The sequence below is a fragment of the Leptidea sinapis genome, chromosome 5 (assembly GCF_905404315.1).
Source record: "Leptidea sinapis chromosome 5, ilLepSina1.1, whole genome shotgun sequence".
Lineage (NCBI taxonomy): Eukaryota > Metazoa > Arthropoda > Insecta > Lepidoptera > Pieridae > Leptidea > Leptidea sinapis.
The window spans coordinates 2,363,340-2,381,133 of record NC_066269.1 but is presented as its reverse complement, the minus strand read 5'-3'; the positions used below and the strand labels follow the sequence as shown (position 1 = coordinate 2,381,133).

The window sequence follows — 17,794 nt, the reverse complement described above, 5'->3', positions numbered from 1 at the left end:
TTATATTATTTCATTTTTCATTTTCCTTTTAAACTTATTATAAGCTTTTAATTGCATTTGAGGTAAAGATTTATTTCCTAATCTGATAACATCTATGCCTTTTAGTATTTTATTGATTGCATTGCACCAATTAAATACCGTTAATTTTAAAGTTAATGTTAAAAAAGATTCAATGACAACATCTTTATGTGTAGCTCCCAATTTAAGAAGTCAAACAAATACTTAAGATTTTATAACAGTATTTATATTTTTAATAACATTGCATTGATGAGCTTTAACCCCTTATTCATAATGGTCCGCTAACTTTAAACAGCCGCTTAGGAGTGTTTTTTCTCATTCTGACTTAGGTCAATAGAAGAAGACAGAGTGAGATTTTTTTTTTCTTATCTAAGCCGGATCTGCGATTCTTGTGACTGACAAGACTATAAGCGGATGAGTTGGGTGAGTATGACGTTTAGACGAAGAGACCAGTGTCTCATCTGCCTTCCTATAACACATACTTCCTTTTCAGCCTTTTTATCGCTCTGGGACGGATTAGGAGATCATTAGCCAGGGTATTTGGTGAACCGAGAGGCGATCAGCGTATTTCCTTTTGAATTTATCAATTTCCGACTGAACACTGGGAACGCCAAGATATTGATGGATCTCGTCAATCCTGGAAAAAAAAACACGTTGGATGAGCATGATGTTGCTTTTCATCCCGTTTCTTCTTTATGTGAGAAATCCAGGTGAATCTTCTGTCTAAGTTAAAGCCTAGGTTTTTCACTTTCTCAGAATCTGGTAGAACATCAGAGCGAAGTTTGACAGGAGGGCAATTTCCCCTTCTTAACGAGAAGGTGATGTGGTTCGATTTTTGAGCACTTGCCCGAATGCGCCATTTATTCATCCATGCATGGGTCTCGTCTAAAAGGTGTTGGAGCTTATTACTAGCCTGTGCTGGGTCTTCATCGCTTGCAAGGTAGGCTACATCATCGGCATATGTTGCTACGGTGACGTCTTCAGATACCGGCAAGTCTGAAGTAAATATGCTATACATTACGGGACCAAGAACCTGTGGAACGCCGGCTTCAATTTTTCGTAGCGTAGATCTGGCATCTCTCTGTTTCACTTGGAAAAGCCTGTCTTCGAGGTAGGACTTGATGATGAGGTAGAGAGCGTGTGGGAGTTTGTCTTTAACTTTGCACAATAGCCCTTTGTGCCAGACTGTCAAATGCTTGGTGAACGTCTAAAAATGCCGCTGAGCAGAAAAGTTTCATTTCAAAGCAGCGTCTGATCTCGTGATGAACCCGATGCATCTGCTCAATTGTCGAGTGCTGTTTCCGAAACCCGAACTGGTGCTTTGGAATGATGTTGCAGTTTACCATGAGTTCATTCAAGCGGACTAAAAATATTTTTTCCCATAATTTTGATATCACTGGAGTTATACTTATTGGTCGGAATGATGAAGCTTCATGAGGAAGTTTCCCAGCTTTGTGAATCATAATAATTTCCGATACTTTCCAGATTATGGGAAAATATGAAGTTCTCATGGTAGCATTAAAGAGGCAAGAAATGGTATGCATTTTCTGGGATAATTTTTAAGAACTGTGGGAGTAATTAAATCAAATCCAGGTGCCTTGTTGGAATTCAGTCGTCTAATCTCATACGCGATTTCCTTTGGAGATGTAGGTCGGAGAGGCAGGCATAGCTGGAGATCTTGTCCAAGTACTTTATCAATCTCAGATTCATCGCCACCATCATTCACCTTGAATACATTTTCAAGATAATTGGCAAATACTTCTGCTTTCTCAGCGTCCGTTCGAGCCCATGAGTTTGATTGTTTGAGGGGAGCGTGATGTTCTTGCGGCTTTGCAAAGGATTTAGCAGCTTTCCAAAGCGACGTTTCGCCCTTTCCCTGAGGTGACAATCTTTCGAGAGTATTTCGGAATGAAGAATTTGCCTGTTCTTGTAATAGCTTCTTTAGCTGTTTTGCTGGTTTTATCTGCAGGATGGCGAGATTGATGCCAGATTCTTCGTAGTCTTCGTTTCTCTCTAAGGCTTTCTTTAATATCTGCTGATTGTAGTGATATCTTTGGAAGGCGAGTGGAGACTGGTGAGTTTTTCCATGCCGATACTTGGATCAGTTTTGTGAGGTACAAGCAAGCATTGTCAATATCCTCCGGAGTTTTCATAGGAACATTTAACTGGATATATTCGTCCAAGAAATTACGAAAGCCATGCCAGTCAGTTTTTCCATTAGATAAGGAGTCAGATGGCTCGGCATGAATGACTGAAGTACTTAAGGTGAGGATTACCGGCGTAAGATCAGATGAACCGTCAAGGCTCGATTCTACAGTGGAGTAAAGATGGCTGATCCCCTTGGTTAAAAAGAAGTCCAACAAATCTGGAGTCTTGTTAATATCTGTTGGCCAGCTCGTCGGTTCTCCCGAGGATATTGGAGTGAGGTGGAGACTATCCAAGCAGCTTTTAAGCGCTCGGCCTCTAGGAAGAGTCATGCGAGAACCCCAATATGTATGCTTAGCGTTCCAGTCCCCTCCTGATATGAATTTGGTTCCAAGGTGAGAAAAGTAGTCTTCAAACATTTGATAGGTTATTTTATGCTTAGGTGGGCAGTAAACGGCGAACAATGTAATCGGACCTGCTCGGTCATCAAGTCTTATGGTAGTTGCCTGAATATGTTGGGTAGAGTATGCCTCCAGCACGGTATGTTTAAGGTTTGATCTTATCACTATTGCGGTGCCCGCATGAGCTTTGCCTATGTCAGGATGAGGCGTAAAGTAGATGTTGAAATCCTTGTGAATGTGACTCGGAGATAAGAACTATGTCAAGATTATTATTTTTAATTACTTCTTCAAGTTCAAGTATGTCCGATGACAGCCCATTGATGTTCCACGTTGCTATACGTAAGGGGATTACTAATGTAGTTTAGAGACAACGGACGTCAATAGGTTTAAGAGAGTACCTAACTGTTGAATGAGCTGGTCTATCTTTTCGGATTGTTTTCTTAAGATTTGTTCAATCCGACTTTGTTGAGGGTTGGGTTCAGTTTCACAGTCAGTGTTAGGGCTACCTCTATTTGCTGTAATATCAGAGTAGCTTCGCTTGTCACGGAGTTGGGTGGGATTAGGTGCTAGCGAGGGTTTGTTGGGGTGATCTTGTGGTTCAGTTAATTTATTTAATTTCATGTCGTTCATAGAAGGTCGAGCAGGGTGTTTTCTGTTTTGGTTTGCCTTTCTGGACGCGATTTCCAAATAAACCTGACAGCCTTTATAGTTTGCAGGATAGTCGCATGTGCACAAAGCACACTTTGCTGAAGATTTGCGATCTTTCTTTGGACAATTAGCGGTCTTGTGTCCTTCCCCACATTTAACGCATCAATAGGGCCGCATGCAGTTATTTTTGGAGTGACCATATTGCTGGCAGCGCTGGCATTGAACAATTGTTTTCGCTTTTCGAGGGTCTTCTATTATTACTCGCTGGTGGTGGATATACTCTATATTTTTCACTGCTTTGTTGTTATTATTTGGTTCCAAATTGAAGAAAAATGTAAAAGATGGAGTTTTGTCTGGACCATATCGGGCGTTAATTATTTCTCCACGGACTTTATTACCAGTAGCTTCTATCGCATCGATTATTTCACTATGAGGTGTGGTATAATGAAGTTTCTTTATTACTATGCGATATGCCTTCTTTTCTTTTGGCGTAAAAGTGTGACCTATCAAACCTTTGGCCCTTATTGCCGATATCACATCCTTGTAGGTTTCCGGGCAATCTACAAGAACTCGCAGTAAATTTTTGTTTGCTAGAGTGAGAATTAGCAATGCTTTAAGTTAGCAGACTATTATGAATAAGGGGGTTAGTTTCTAAGTATTGGTTTGCCTCTTGAACAATGATTCGAAATACCTCACTGCATATTCTGAAGGGTAGGTTAGTTTTCTTTGTTTTTTGGTTTTAAACTCTTTAAAGAAAATCCAATTATTTAATTATATTTTATTCATATTGGATTCCCTACTCGTTAAATTATCTTCACCAACTCGACAGATATGTTTATTTACGATTTTTCTTACAGCCCACCCAGCAGTATATGCATGTGAATGAATATTGAGCCTTTCTTGCATTACTGATGTTTGCACACACAGAATGAGATTCCGCCACACTTGATAGCTCAGAGGATTCAGATGAACTTTGATCTAAGTGATGTTTTTCATTTTGTTTAACTAATGATGTTCACCTGAATCATCTTCACAGTTATAGCTATCTGAGTGGAACTTAATAAACCTTGTAATTAACAGTGATCTAAATGTGCTTTTAAATGTGTGGCAATCTGGATTAGTATTCCTGAAATAATAAGCCCGCATTTGTCCAAAAAGATTTTCAATTGGATCAAAATTTAAATAGCGTGGGCGCATTACTTTAATATTTTTTTCTTTTAAATATTGCCACACTCGCTGGTAACTTTTCAAAGTTGTTACCCAGTTCTTTAGTGAAGGAACAGATATTTCTTTACCATTATCATTTATAAACTTTATTTTTTGTAGTTTTTCAATTGCTTCCTTCCAAAATTCGTGATGAATTGATTTTTCTGTAACACCTTGCCTTAGGGGTTTACCTTTAGACTTTCTGCTATAAGAAGATCCATTGACAGAGTCGAAGAGCTCGTCAAAAAATGAAATTAGCTCTGCTGTATTTTTGAGAGTTGAGCTTACTTCCTTGCCATCTGCATATTGAGTTTCAACAAAAATGATTGGTCAGTAAATATTGAGATCACAATAAAATATATAATACTACAGTACTTTTATAGAAGAACTTACAGAATTGTGCCGTGTATGATAATGTTGCAGCTACTGTCTTTGGTAAAGGGCTCCTGTTTCCCGCAATTAGACCGCTTAATTGGGTCCATTTTGCGTGCAGTCTTGCTGAAAACTCTGGTGCAATTTTTCACCTAAAAAACATTGATTTAAATATTATGTTGTAGGGTATATTATAAAAACATCAAAACTTGTGTTGCATTATATAATTAATACATACCGCATTTTTTTAATTTTTTCTGGAATAACATGCCCATCATTCAATTTATTCAACAGTCTCATTTGAGCATGTTGGCAGTCAGTTTTGTAGACTTCTATGATGTCACTCCATTTAGAAAGTTTATTTTCATATTTTATATTAATAGTTAAAAAATTATCCCTCAAGCCTTTTAGAAGGCGAGGAGGTTCATGGATCACACTTAGAGAATGTCCAGCAACAGCAATCACGTCATCTGAAAAAAAGTATACAGTTTAGTGTCAGGCGACATTTCACTTCTATAGTTGACATATACTGGGAATTTTGATCTAAATACCAATTTCAATACCAGCAATTATTTGATTACGCCTTGTCTCTTCTTGGAGGCCCTTCAAGGCAGCTTGAAAGGCAGTGCCTTGGTCACAGACTACAGCAACTGGTTTAAGGCCTGTGTTGGCCACAGCAGTGATTATTTTCTCAATTAATATTTTTAGTTCCACCCCTGATGTGGCCCCTTTACAAAAGTAGAAGGCCAGAGGTTGCTGCCAATTTTGACTTGCCATTTGCAAAATCAACAAAATTGGCAAAATGAATTGTGGTCAGCATTGTCCACGAGCGGTGTGAGCAGTGTCCTAATACGAGCATTGCAATCTCTTTATAGAGATTCTAGTGCTTGTGTAAGGATAAACGGGGCATACACTGAATGGTTTAATATCGAAAAAGGTGTTAGACAGGGATGTGTAGCGTCACCGTTGGCTGTTTAATGATGAGAATGAATGAGTTACTCGTCAAATGTTTTCTCTATGCTGATGACCAAGTATTACTTGCATCTTCAGACGAGGAATTGCAAGAGATGGTAACTGCTATGAATGGAGCTTTTGGTAGAAAAGGAATGAAGATGAATGTAAAGAAGACGAAAGTGATGGTGCTTAAAAGAGATGAGGTAGTGACAGACTGCAATATCGTGATTGGAGATGAAAAAATTGAACAGGTGAATGAGTTTGTGCATCTGGGTTCTAAATTTACAAGAGATGGAAAGTATGAGAGTGATATTGAAAGAAGAGTGAATGCAGGAAACATGGTGAATGGAGCTTTGCACTCCTTTATGAGCAGTCAGAAGGTGTCTAATAAGGCTCGCTTGGCTGTGCATGAGGGGGTGTTGGTTCCAACACTCATGTACGGAAGTGAAAGTTGGGTATGGCAGAAGAAACATGAAAGCAGAATAAATGCAGTAGAGATGAGAGCGTTGAGAAATATAATAGGAGTTAAACTGAGTGACAGGATAAGAAATAGTGAGATAAGGAAACGTTGTGGTCCGAAAGAAGATGTTGTGACAAAAATTGAGAAAGGTATGCTGAGATGGTTTTGGACATGTCGAGAGAATGAATGAAGAACGATTGACGAAGAAAGTGTATAAGGCCAGTGTGAATGAAAGTGTTGGAAGGGGTAGACCTAGGCGGACGTTTCAAGATCAAATCAGGGACGTCTTGAAAAAAGGCCAGGTCAAAAGTACCCTAAACCGGAGAGCATGTATGAAAGGAATAATGAAAGTGGACGAAGCAAAAGAAGTATGTAAGGATCGTAGCAAGTGGAAAGAAGTGGTCTCTGCCTACCCCTACGGGAAAGAGGCGTGATTTTATGTATATATGTATGTTATGCTTATCATAGGTTAGTCCTGCTTCAAGAGCTACTTCATCAAAAAGTATTGAGCAATATTTTCTTTTGTCATCCCAAATATTTACCTGAAAGAAATATATCTTGTAAGTTAAGTACCTACAAATTATTTCCGTAAGTATTACAACACTGTATCACTTGCACGGCAATTAGAATCCTTTACTGCGACAAAGTCAACAAACTACTCTCTTTGGAAGGCTATGTCAGACCTAAACCAACCGAAGAGAACCACACCACCCCTCAAGCTAGAAGATGGTAAATGGTCCAGAACCCCACAACACAGAATAAACACTTTCGCAAACCACCTATCTAAAGTATTCCAACCCAAAGAAGGCACGCATACAGAAGACACTTACATTGATGATTCACTGAACCAAGACCTACAATTAGATGTCCCTATAAAGCAAACTACCACTAGAGAGGTTTATAAAACACTATCAAAACTAGACAATAATAAGAGCCCAAAATTTGACCAAATTACCAAAGAAGCCTTATACAACTGCCAAAAAAAGGGATAGCCTTTCTTACAATACTCATCAATTGCATTATGAGAGTTGGTTATTATCCAAGCATATGGAAAATTTCACAAATAATAATGATCTACAAAGAATGAAAACCAATAAATGAAGTTGGCTCATATAGACCGATTAGCCTCTTACCTGTAATGTCTAAGCTCTTTGAAAAAATTGTATTGTCAAGGATGATAACAATCTTAAAAGAAAGATCCATAATCCCACATCACCAATTTGGGTTCAGACAAGAGCATGGCACTATCGAGCAACTATATAGAGTTATTTACCAAATTAGGAAATCATTAGAGAAAAGAGAGTACTGCTCGGCAGCCTTTTTAGATATACAGCAGGCATTTGACAAAGTATGGCACAAGGGCTTACTGTATAAAATCAAAACCCTATTGCCATATCCCTTCTTTGGATTGCTTAAATCATACATCTCTGAAAGAATATTCCAAGTCAAAGACGGAGAATACACAACGAGGTTCTATGATATTAAGGCAGGAGTACCACAGGGATCGGTTCTGGGTCCGGTACTGTACACAATCTACACATGTGACCTGCCAGAAACACCTGATGTAGTAACCGCTACATTCGCTGACGACACCGCTATCCTTACAAGTGATAACAACCACAACCATGCTTCACAAAAGCTTCAGTATCCACTGGACAAAATTGAAGACTGGCTAAAAAAATGGCGAATTAAAGCTAGTACATCGAAGTCAACGCACGTTACTTTCGCTCTCCGACCAGGAGACTGTCCACCTGTTCATCTAGGAGATGCCACACTGCCACACAATGAGTCTGTTAAGTACTTGGGTATGCACCTAGATTGAAACTTACTTGGAAAGCACATCTCCAAAAGAAACGAGAGCAACTCAACCATAAGTATTGAGGGCTACAATGGTTGCTCGGACGAAATTCCGTCCTAAGTCTAGACAACAAGCTCCTTATATACAAGGTAGTTCTAAAGCCAATCTGGACTTACGGTATCCAGCGCTGGGGATCAGCATGCAACTCCAACATTGCAATAATACAGAGAGCCCAAAATGGCATCCTTAGAAATCTAGCAAATGCCCCATGGTTCCTAAAAAACAATGAAATTCATGAAGAACGTAAATTTAAAACAATAAAGGAAGAAATTAAACAATATTCTTCAAATTACAAAGATCGCCCAGCAATTCACCCAAACCCATTGGCAGTGGAGTTACTAACTTTAAAGCATCCAAAGAGACTCAAGTGAAATAGCATAGTTGAATTGGACTTAAATTAAATGGAAGAAAGGTCGATGGACCCCTCTTCGGACAAAATCCTAGATGTCCAACACATCTGCTCATAGTTTTGGGACTGATTGCAGATATAATAGAGAAAAAAAAGTATTACAACACAAAACTGTATTGCATTATTGAAAAATTACAATAATGTAAAAATACAAGCAATTTATTACTTAATTCACCTCTTTTTATATCGCTTCAAATATTTGGGCATTTATCCCAGCTTCTATATTTAATTCTGCTATCATTTTATTCAAAGTGTACTTTGATGGTAAAATGAATATTTTGTGCAGAAATCGATAGCACTTTGGGCTCTGTTTCATTATTGCCATGGATATTAATTTTTCTTCATCTGAAAATCGTCTGCCACTGGCTTTTTTAGTACATTGTTTAATCTACATCCACAAAAATTTCTTTGCCATAGGGTTCATTTTCTCTGTCAGCTTAATCAATGATTTTTCTTGTGAAAATTTTAATGCACTTTTAGCTCATAAATTAAAGTTAAGCTGCTTTTATGATTTGATAAATTCACAATAAAGCCTTGCACAATGGGGTGAAAGTTTCTTTTTATTTAAAATGACATGTGATCTTCTCTTTCTTGATGTAGTGTGATGCACAGCGTCATCTGAAGGATATAATATGTTTTTAATTTCTAATTCATATCAATCATCAACACTTAGTTATGAGGTGCCTATAAGAGATGAGAACAATTCAGGTCTTAATTTCAAAAGACAAAATTTTATGTTTCATACTTAACTTTATAAAGAACATAAATAAATGTTAATAGATATTCACTCAATACATATTTACCAACCTAAAGGCATTTCTCTGGCATAATTTCTATAATCTGATGTAGATGGCATATTTTCTGATTGTAATATTGATATTACATCTGTAATGAAAGCATATTGCAGTACTAACAAGGTAACACTAAATTTAAACTAACTTTTAATAATTGAATAGTATAATAGTATTGAAGTATTATAATTAAAAAACACTCCAATAGAAAAACCCAAAAGTACATTTGGCATACTTAAAGCTAGGCAGCAGACAACAGCGGGCCTACCATGAACTGTTATTGTGTTTCAATTGACAACCTAAAATGAACAGCTATTCTATTTCATACCACAATGTCATTGAATTGCAAACTGTTTGGTTCGTTCATTCAATTGTACCATGAGGTAATATTTCAACCTAAACTGGATAGCTTATGTATCAAAGTGAGTGATTCAAATATAGTTACTACTTTCCAAGCGGAAAGTGAATTGTGTTAATAACTTTAAAAAAATGGTGAAAACATACAGAAAAGAATAATTTTATTGATGAATGATGAGATGAGAATACTTTATTGGACTTTTTTGTAAAATAAATACCGAAAATGAAAATACTATAGACAGAGCAGTAAGGCCCCTGGCTATAGGTTGTTCCTAACAACAAATTAAAAAAAATGTACTCCGTGCTACTGTCAACTCAAACAGAATAGAGGGGTGTTCATAACTCCTTTTAATCAGTTTATTCTTACAAATACACCTAAGCAAGCCTTTAATTTGTAATTCAAAGAACTATATAATATGTATATTACTATTATTTAATAAGTACTAAAAACGGCTTAATGGTTTCTAATTTGACACTATAAAGCTCAATTTTAAAATGTATTTGTAGTCATTTCTACGCAAAATAACGTTTTCGGTTTCGAAACACAACACATATGGTTCGAGTAAGAGAGACACACTTATGTAATGACTGTACAGTGTCAACTCTTTCTCACACCTCGGACCACAGACAAATATCTTTCATTCATTCTTTCATAAGTGTTTCAAACACCATTCAGTTATAGACACTTCATGGTACAAATCTTAGCAATTCAGTTTAGGCACCTAAACTGAACTGAATCGGAATTGAATCACTAATTAAAAGTTGAATGTAGACCTTCATGTCGCAATACTGACATATCTGACAGATTGCTGTCAGACATATTAAAATGCCAGACAATGGCTTCATATGTTGTACTTTATAGAAAATTTTATGTGAAAGTATGTTGTTTATTAAATGAATGAACTAAAAATATTTTGAATTTCTAAAGTGATTGCTTAACTTTCAACTTCTTACCGTGTCAGGTCAACTCAGTTCCAAATTTCCACCTTTTTACTATTATAATATTTTTCTTATATAATTTTTATTGATTCTTTTGACAATTACTACTATAATATTCAAATTGGAAACATACCAATGTCATCATGATATTTTGTGTGTTTCTGCATGACCTCTGGATTACAATATGTGTGATCAACATGACACCTCTTTCTACAATAACCATGATCAACAATGGCAGGAACTGAAAAGAAAGAGTTATTAACTTAAACATTTGTAATAGTAAAAATCACACATATATTCTTATTAACTAGCTCTAAGTAAGACTTGCTTTGTAATAAATTTTCCAAAATTCTTATGATTATAAAATTTTAAACATAGCTCAGTTTAATGTTAGCAAAATGACAAAAAAAATACACCTACTTGTAAGTTTTCATATCTGACTAAGTACATATTTTATTTAAATACAACATTCGTGAAACATGCAAAGTGAGAACAGTTTCTCTTGAAACCCAAAATCAACAGTGAATACATATTATTTTATAAAAATATTTAAAACATACCAGTTGTATTGAGGTTTGTAACAGTGGTTTGAGGAATACCACTGGTTATCTCGCGATCGCTAAACAAAGTAGGATAGGCGTCGGGGCAAAGGCGGGTTCTATCGCTTGTAGAGGCGAGAAATCTTTTTTCAAAATGATTTTGGCACACAAACTGCTTACGAAGTTCCTGGAAGCTCAAGCCTCGCAGTCTTTCACAGTTAATGCACTGTAACCATTTCTTGAGTCCTATCTCACTTTTTGGAAACATATGAAAACTGATGTCTTTTCGTCTACTAGCACAGGTCACAACACAGCACTTATTGTACATGTTGCAGGGCTATAGCTTCGGAAATTGAGAGGGTAAGTTACGGAAATAAATCAACGCAAAACTTCACTCGATCAAGTTTGAAACTATAATAATTAATAATTTAATAACGTCTAAAACTTGAAACGACGATTGAACGTTGTCAGATTGGTTTTTGACGTCTGATAGATAAATCAAAATGTCGTCACAACAACTGTCATATCAGATATGTGAACCATAGACTGGTTGAAATAATTTGTATGAAGATTACCTGCCGTACATACATCTTGTTACTGCTAATTTGTTATTGTTACTTGTTCCTTAATCACTTGAGTTGTTTTGTTAAATAGTGAGTATAAACTTTTACAAAATTACTGAAACACGCTTTTCTATTAACTGTGTTATTTTGTAGTAACATTTTTAAATTTTAATGTTGACGCTTTTATAAAAGATAAAAATAACATTCTAAAATATTAAATAAAAAAAAATTCAAGAATAATTTAAACCTTATTTTTATTATGTACATTTGTATGTAGGTAGAGAAGATTGTAGTATGGTAGGTATATTGTAAACAAAATTCATTGCTATTGCTGTAAAATAATCATAATCTAGTCCCAGGCTGTCATCATCACAATCACTTAGATATTCAGCTGTGGAGTAGTAGGATTTATAAGAGAGCTAATTTTTAATTAAACATTTAAATTTATTTATAGATAATGCATGAACAGTGGCTGAAACTCGATTATAAAAGTGTATAAATTTACCCTTAAAGCTATTATGTATTTTATAAAATAGTTACAAGCAATCCCTTATTTCTAGTGTTATAATAATGAAAATCACTATTAAGAGGAAAAAGGTGATGATTTTTGTGAACATATAATAAATTTTCATAAATGTACTGACAATGAACAGTCATAATATTTATTACTTTAAATTTCTCTTTGAGAGACTGTCTATAACCAAGCTGATATATTGCACAAACAGCTCTCTTTCGCAGAGCAAACACTATATCAATGTCAGCAGCATGACCTCACAGTAAATTACCATATGTCATGATGCTGTGAAAATAACTGAAGTACACTAATGTAGCGGTCGCAACATTTGTGTCTCTCTAATCTTTCTAACTGCATATGCCACAGAGCTGAGTCTATCTGCTAGTTGGGCAATATGTGGACCCCACTGAAGCTTTTTATCTAATGTGATACCCAAGAAGACCGTAGTGTCCACAAGTTCCAATCTCTGCTCATTTATAAGTATGTTGATTTGTCTCTTGCTGTGTTTGGTGTAATGAACCATACACACTTTGTTTTTTTAATGTTTAAGTGCAGGTTATTTGTCTCAAACCAAAGTACATTGTTTACCCCGTCATCAATATCTGCATGTTGCTTCATATATTATTGTTCTGATAAGCACAGCTAGGTCATGCCATTTCGTCATCACCTTTTTAAATTTAGTTTCCAATTAGTTTACAATACAGTAAATGATTGGCATTTATTTTTAAGCTTTTAGTTTAACAATAAATTACCAAATTTCAGAAATTAAAATGGCCATGGTTGAACATTCAGATAGTAAACCGGATGACATATGCCGCACATGCTTAAGTGAACTGTGTGGTAGTAAAGTATCACTACTCCAAAGTGCTGGAGATATGTGTCTATTTGAACATGTTAATATTCTTACAAATTTAAATATTAAAATTGATGATAGTTTTTCAAAACTAATTTGTAGAAACTGTTTGGAGGATCTTAACACAGCAATTTGTTTTAAAATAAAATGTGAGGCATCTAATGAAATATTACTATCTCAATTGCATAAACAGGCAAAAAATGTATGCTTGCTTAGAGAAGCAGAGGAAGAGGATCCAGTTATCAAAGAAGAAGAGATAGATGAAAATGATAGTACTTGCACAATTACTCACAAAGAGGATATTGTGAACTATTCTGTTGATTTTAATGGTGTAGATAGTGGACTATACAGTAATGATTATCAGCCAAACAATGAAAATAATATTTCAACACATAATCACATTAAAGACAATTATAACAAGCTGCAATGTGATGACTGTGGGGAGCTTTTTAAATCCAAATGTAAAATTTCAGTGCATTGGAAAAAGGTTCATATGCCAGATAAGTTGGTCTGTGTCAACTGTAAAAGATGCTTTAAAACTTTTAAGGCACTTCATAATCATATCAAAGAAAAGTGTAATGTTAATGTAGTTAATGACATGATAAACATTGAAGGTGTTGGTAAAGGCAGGGTGTTTAAATGTAAAGAATGCAAATTTAAAGCTCAAAGGTTATACGATATAATTATACACATTAGATGTCATAGTGGTGAGAAACCTTTCAAATGTAAATCGTGTGCAAAATGCTATTCACAACTTTCTAGCTTAATACACCATAGACAACGGAAACATAAGGAATTACTCAAGAAAATCAAATGTAAAATATGTTCTGAAACAGTTGAGGGTAGTTATAGATTAGCAATACATGTACGAAGGCACAATAAAGTCAATTGTAAAATTTGTAATAAATTACTTCAGAGGCATAGTCTTGCCACTCATATGCTGCATCACGCAGATAAACTCTACACATGTGAATTATGTGCTAAGTCCCATAGCACATTCTCTGCTCTTACAAATCACAAGAGAACATTTCACAAAATCAAGGCCCAATTGTATTTATGCAAATACTGCCCTTTCAAAAGTTATAAAAAAATAACAATTTCAAAACACGAACTGAAGCATAATGACCACAAATGTCCTTGCGATGTTTGTGGAAAGTTTTTAGGCACAACAAGTAAATTAGAAAAACATAGACTATGTCACACATCTAAATTAGAGGAATGTTTATATTGTTCTGCAAAATATCACACTCGAAAAGCACTCCGCAGTCATATTAGAACTAAACATGAAAAGTCTAAATAAGTATGGTATATTAAACTGAAAAAGAAAATTCATGTAAATTATTGTTTTTTTACTTACAACACCTAAGGGCGCCTTTTCACTAGGTCACAAGTGGTGCGACTGTTCACTGTAGCAGCGCGGCAGTCGCGTGCGATCAGTCTCATTCGAGTCAATGTTGCAAGCGCACGTTTAGCATTTCCGAAACAATAGACACAGAACAATTTATCATCGAAATTCAATTGCGTTCTACTTTATGGGATTCAAGAACCGATGATTACAGCAACAAGATTATGAAAAAGAAAGGCTGGGTTGAAATATGTAAATTGTTTATTCCGGACTTCAACAATAAAACTGGACCAGAAAAATGTGCAGCAGGTATGTTTAGGACATTTTTGTCACTAGGGGCTGTTCATTTATTACGTAAGACAATATAAGGGGGGGGGGGGTGTCTAAAAGTGGTTAAAATTGTCTTACGTAATAAATGAACAGCCCCTTACTTCATTTATTTAAACAACAGGACGCTCTTAAGGTAACAGCCTTACTACCCACTACTACTGCAACCGCAGCCTTACTACCCACTTTTTACTTTCCATAACTAGTGGCTAAATGAAGTTGACCATTTTTTAATAAATTACCGATGGTAAAACATTGTTTTTTACACTCTTATTTTGCAGTGTTCTAACTTAATCTTCAAATTTTTGATATCATGTATTGTAGAAATACAAAAAAAGTGGTGAATTCTCAAGTTTACAAATATTAAATTTACGATAATAATTTCCTAAATCCTGTATACATCGTGTTTCAGAAAGGTCTCGTCAAACTTCGGAGGGGTTGTTATACTCATCAATATGAATAACTTTCAGTATGGGGCAAACTCTGAAATTGCGAAAAAAGTATCAGCTGTTCCATACATGGAATGTTTCACCGGACTTTTCTGAAACATCCTGTATAAATATGCGTGTAAGATTATGTTTTATTGTCACTTAATCTAGGTACTAATAATGGTCAAAAGTAATTTTATTTAGCTACAAGTAAAATAAACGTAAATAATAGTTATTCATTTCCAGAATTACAATAAATAATGTCTCTCTAAAAAATAAAAAAAGTGGGTAGTAGCGCTCGTAACCGCCTTAAATCATACGATTTTGCCATGGGACTTCCCCTTCAGGCGATATAAAATAGTCGGCAAAAGCGTTTCGAATGGCTACACCTCCAAGGTTCTGACTACTAGATAGAAATGACAGTCTTATATTTTCATCCTCGTCTTCTTCTGCGAATACGTGTGATTATAATTATATCCATCACGTTATCGTACAAAATTATGTAAAAGACAACTAGCCTTCCTATATCTTCCGCTAAATCGATTGAGAAGTTTAACGGGCGGTGGAATATTCTCCATTTATTACTTAATATTCCAAAAGTGCATTTTATATACCGACGTGCTCTTGACAATCTGTAGTTATAAATTCTTTGTTTCACAGTCAAATCGTTTCCACCGTACGGACGTTGCATATGATCAGAAAGTGCAAACGCCTCATCGCCAATGAAAGTGTAGTCCATAGGTTGCCCACCACCAAAGAATGGCGCAGGACTAGGTAGACAATGTCTTTTTTCTGTGATTGACTTCAATATTGATAAATATTTGAGACTCAGCACTTTTTCCAAATGATACTGAAAATGATGATGAAACTAACTGACCCGGCAAACGTTGTTTTGCCATATAAAGTATAATTCACGCGATAGTTTTATAAGTAATAAAATATTGCCTATATGCCTGTACATCATTTTTTTCTATTGTCAATAGTTTTTGCAGCGCACGCAAAAATAGGTTTTCGATTTTACACCTTGTGTTACAAAATAGCAATTATATTACGGATCCCTAATTTTGAAATTGCCTTCCTCGATAAATGGACTACCCAACACTGAAAGAATCATTCAAATCGGACCAGTAGTACCAGAGATTAGCGCGTTCAAACAAACAAACAAACACTGCAGCTTTATAATATTATTATAGTATATAGATAATAATTTGCGTCACGTATAGCTAACAATACAGAAAAATATTTTTTGTAGTTAAAGTACAATGAACCACTATGTTCTGGTTTGATCATTCTGATGTGTTTACCATCAATGGCTCCGAGACAATATGGGAAGTTTGCATTTATTTCAAATCCTTGTGCTAAATTTTTCCAGTCCGCTAAAGACTTGAGTACTATTGTTTTTTCTTTTAAGATACCGTATATTTGCTTGCAGGTGTCATTTATTATATGGCTAATTGTTGTTAGTTCACACTTGAATGAATATTGAAGATCCGTCATTGTACATTCAGTAGCTAAATATCTGAAACATTTTTTTTTATTACAGCTACCAATTTACAAAAAAAATGGAAAAATATAAAGGACTGCTATTCACGAGAGACAAAAAATAAAAAAAGGGAAATAGTGGATCAGCTGCCGAGTCAAGAAGAGAATTTATCTCCACTTTTTAATACAAAGCGATCACGAGACCAAGGGAACGTCGATAATAGTGTTGCAAGTCCTTCTACGCCAATTCCATCATCCACACTACCATCAGCGGCGCCTGTACCACCACCACCCTACCATACCACACCAACATCTAAAGCCAAGAAACAGAAAAAACCCCAAGATGATGATGCTACTGTGATGTCGCTTATTGCAGAAAAGATTAAGACTCTTAACAGCCAACCCAAATATGATCCCGATATGCATTTTGTATTATCTTTGTATGATGATTTTCATAAAATACCACAATAGAAAAAGATACATGCTAAAATGGAGTTAATGAGCACAATTAGAAAATATAACAATCCTACGTGCCACTACAATAGTTATCAATATGGGTACTACACAAATAATGCGCACGCACAATTTGATACATCTTCTACCACCCAAGCATCTTCTAGCAACCACTATGAGGCTCCACCATCATCTCAGTCTGACTATTCGATTACAATGTCAGAATTTGATATTGATACACATATGTTTGATGATGAGGACAGTTCGTTGCCATAACAAAGTATCATACAATACCTATTTTTTCATAATAAAGTTGATTTCAATTTCTTTACATTCTTTTTATATTTATATTTTTATGAAGAGGCTAGTGTGGATAGGTAGGCACCCCAACTACAGCGTGTTTCAGAAAGGTCCGGTCAATCTATATATATTATAAACATCAATTGCTGTTCGTTTTTCTCGCTAAAACTCTAGAACGGCTGGGCCGATTTAGCTGATTGGTTTTGAAATGTTTACCGTAGTCCAGGGAATGTTTAGAAACGGTTTGAAAATATGGGAAAATTGATTGCGAGGTGATACGAAATACGCCGGGTTATCTAGCACCTAATACTAATCTCCAATACCTACAGACACAAAATGTATGCAATAGCTGATATCTTTATCGCGATTTCAGAGTTGGCCCCATTCTGCTCATATTGTAGAGTATAACAACCATCCCAAGTTTGACCGGAC

General features: G+C 35.6%; 2 protein-coding genes across 3 annotated transcripts; one reads left to right on the top strand and one right to left on the bottom strand.

The window, feature by feature from the left end:
• LOC126964709 (uncharacterized) lies at window positions 1–10,700 on the bottom strand. The gene is made up of 6 exons (XM_050807987.1): window positions 10,692–10,700; window positions 8,655–8,859; window positions 5,029–5,602; window positions 4,812–4,942; window positions 4,610–4,717; window positions 1–655 (listed from the first exon to the last, which is right to left on the bottom strand). The coding sequence occupies exons 1-3, from the start codon at window positions 10,698–10,700 to the stop codon at window positions 5,334–5,336; spliced, it is 483 nt and encodes a 160-aa protein (XP_050663944.1). The 3' UTR covers window positions 1–655; window positions 4,610–4,717; window positions 4,812–4,942; window positions 5,029–5,333.
• A 987-nt stretch (window positions 10,701–11,687) lies between these two features.
• LOC126964656 (zinc finger protein 90-like) lies at window positions 11,688–17,389 on the top strand. Of its 2 annotated transcripts, none has more exons than XM_050807905.1 (3): window positions 11,688–11,750; window positions 12,937–14,681; window positions 16,671–17,389. In XM_050807905.1, the coding sequence occupies exon 2, from the start codon at window positions 12,945–12,947 to the stop codon at window positions 14,325–14,327; it is 1,383 nt and encodes a 460-aa protein (XP_050663862.1). In that variant the 5' UTR covers window positions 11,688–11,750; window positions 12,937–12,944; the 3' UTR covers window positions 14,328–14,681; window positions 16,671–17,389. The 2 variants fall into 2 exon arrangements, with proteins under 2 accessions (XP_050663862.1, XP_050663861.1); XM_050807904.1 differs by lacking the exon at window positions 11,688–11,750 and adding an exon at window positions 11,835–11,957.
• Window positions 17,390–17,794: the final 405 nt, after the last annotated feature.

Excerpts from the sequence above, each read along its gene's own strand:
- LOC126964709 (XM_050807987.1), bottom strand. Across the intron at positions 5,603-8,654 it reads CCAAATATTTGAAGCGATAT|CACAATTCATTTTGCCAATT; the intron begins AAAAAGAGGTGA and ends GACAATGCTGAC.
- LOC126964656 (XM_050807905.1), top strand. The coding sequence starts at position 12,945 with ATGGCCATGGTTGAACATTCAGATAGTAAACCGGATGACATATGCCGC.